The 2,215-nt window shown below is 37.9% G+C and overlaps 1 protein-coding gene across 1 annotated transcript in view; it reads right to left on the bottom strand.

Moving 5' to 3' along the window:
- The window catches only part of LOC110033146 (serine/threonine-protein kinase SAPK10-like), a 55,752-nt gene extending 53,543 nt beyond the window's left edge, over positions 1 to 2,209 (bottom strand). Inside the window, exons 1-6 of the mRNA XM_020737034.1 lie at positions 1,900 to 2,209; positions 1,252 to 1,326; positions 1,064 to 1,165; positions 937 to 990; positions 757 to 849; positions 226 to 318 (exon numbers count right to left, since the gene is read on the bottom strand). Of these exons, the coding sequence (XP_020592693.1) occupies positions 226 to 318; positions 757 to 849; positions 937 to 990; positions 1,064 to 1,165; positions 1,252 to 1,326; positions 1,900 to 2,076 (594 nt within the window). The 5' untranslated portion in view covers positions 2,077 to 2,209. The remainder of the gene's footprint in view (positions 1 to 225; positions 319 to 756; positions 850 to 936; positions 991 to 1,063; positions 1,166 to 1,251; positions 1,327 to 1,899) is intronic.
- Between the last annotated feature and the right edge of the window lie 6 nt (positions 2,210 to 2,215).

Genomic DNA, 2,215 nt, shown 5'->3' with positions numbered 1-2,215 from the left:
CCCCCCGCCCCCCCAAAAACAATATGCAGTCTCTCTTAATTTCTTTAATTAAAAAAAGCTCTCACAACTCTTTTTACTGTTGTCCATTTGCACTTCGTTTCTTCTGCTTCTCCAATTAATTGCAAGCACAAAATAAATCAATAATTCTTAACTTTTAATTCCACATTACATCACTAAACTGATAGGAACAACAGTAGGTCTCTATTTAGGAGAAAAAAGGCATACCTTGCCATCATATTCCTTCTTGAGTAAAATTTCAGGAGCAATATATGCAGGAGTTCCAACAGTGGACTTTGGTTGAGAATGTAATACTGCAGACTGAAAAAACATGTTTTAATACTACCATGTTAACAAGCATCATCCAAGTAGAAAAGGAGAAAACAAATAAGAACATCAATTTGTAGCAAAAGAAATTAAATTTCATACTGAAATCATTATTAATGCTGTGGGAGAACTCTGTATTCTTCTTCCACTAGAACAACACATGCATAAATTAATAATTCTGAAAGAAATTAGTTTTACAAAAGGAAAGAAGCAAATGCTTTTTTTTTCAATTCATGAGAAAAGATTCTCACTTATAATCAGAATCAAACTTGGGATGGATGATTATGAGAATGAATGAATGAAAAATAAGGAATCCAAAACTGATCCCAAATAGCTGGGATGCATCTGACGAAGGTGATGATAATAAAACTTCTATTGCTCACAAATCAAAAAATCAGTAATTAGTCAATTACTATACAAACAAGTGCATACCTTAGAGTAGCCAAAATCGCATATTTTTAACCGTGGAGCAGCACTCCCATCTAAAAGGGTATTCTCTAATTTTAGATCCCGGTGGCACACTTGCTTGACAAGAGTTTAAAACAAAAGGCATAGTGAATTTTTCTCAGATTTAGCTTACAAAAACAAACGAAAAAGAACTAAGTGAAATACCATGGAGTGACAATAGCTGACTCCAGATATGAGCTGTTGAAAGAAGAAACGAGCCTACAAGAATAATAAAGTATCAATATACATTTCCTAAAGAACTAAGTAACCATGAATCCAGTAACATAGAAACCTCGTCCTCACTGAAGCGTCCAGCATTGCAAATGCGCTCAAAAAGTTCCCCGCCAGAAGCATATTCCATGACAATAGCCAGATGGGTTGGAGTCAAGATAACCTGTATAATGGTTCCCTCAGAAGAACAAGATAACAGAAATCATTAAGTTCTTCCGTAGAAGGTGTGATAAGAACTGTCAGGCGCACCTCTTTAAACCTAACAATGTTTGGGTGCCGCAGAGACCTGTGATTAATGATTTCCCTTCTAACATTTTCATCTATCTGCACAATCAAAAGAGGCAAAGTAATACCAGATGGCCGAATTAGGTGGTGAAGACATTCAATAAGCCTTGTCTAACAATTAAATTGAGGGAGAACACACTAAACGACATAAAGACAACATAGAAAATAAATATTTACAATTACAAGCCCGTGCACTTGTCCATCGATGGTAGGAAAGACAGGATTTTCAAAAAGAAAAAAGGAACCAATTATTTCAGATTTCCAAAACTAGATTTACCATCAAGAAAAAGCGATAGAAAGTTAGAAAAGCTCCTCAATGATTCAGCCGATTCAACTTTCTCGGAAAGTCCAGCATGCCATCCATAGAAATCAAAGTAATTTATTTACCCAATAACTAACACCAAAATAAAGTCGAATAAATACCCAGTTTTTTACAGCAAAGCACATGGCTAGAAGTCTCAATCGAAACAAAATCCAAACAATAAACTCCATAAAGCCGAAGTACGACGACAACTAAAAAAGCAACAGATACAAAAATCATAATATCAATAACGAAAACAGCAACAGGATCCATAAAAATCTTCGAACTAATCAATCGACTAACCAACCAACCTTCTCGCCCCTCTCTATGTACTTCACCGCCACCAGCTCCATGGTCTGCCTATCCCGCATTAGCCTCGCGATCCCGAAGTTTCCGGCACCAATATCCCTCACCAGCTCGTAACGGTCGCTGTCATGCATTATCGGCATATCCATCGCCGGCCCAACGGTCAACGCCGCCCGATCCATGATCGTTTCCTCTACTTCCCCTCTTCTCGCTCACATCAACTCCGAAACACAGAAATACTTCAGTCCCCGTCACACCAACCTTTCGCAGAGCCTTCTTCAACGCGACAAAACAGCGCCCTCCCAAATCGATCGCTCTTCC

This window comes from Phalaenopsis equestris, unplaced genomic scaffold (assembly GCF_001263595.1).
Source record: "Phalaenopsis equestris unplaced genomic scaffold, ASM126359v1 Scaffold001098, whole genome shotgun sequence".
NCBI classification, from domain to species: domain Eukaryota; kingdom Viridiplantae; phylum Streptophyta; class Magnoliopsida; order Asparagales; family Orchidaceae; genus Phalaenopsis; species Phalaenopsis equestris.
Note: the sequence above shows the minus strand (reverse complement) of the source record. Positions and strands in the feature narration are given on the sequence as shown.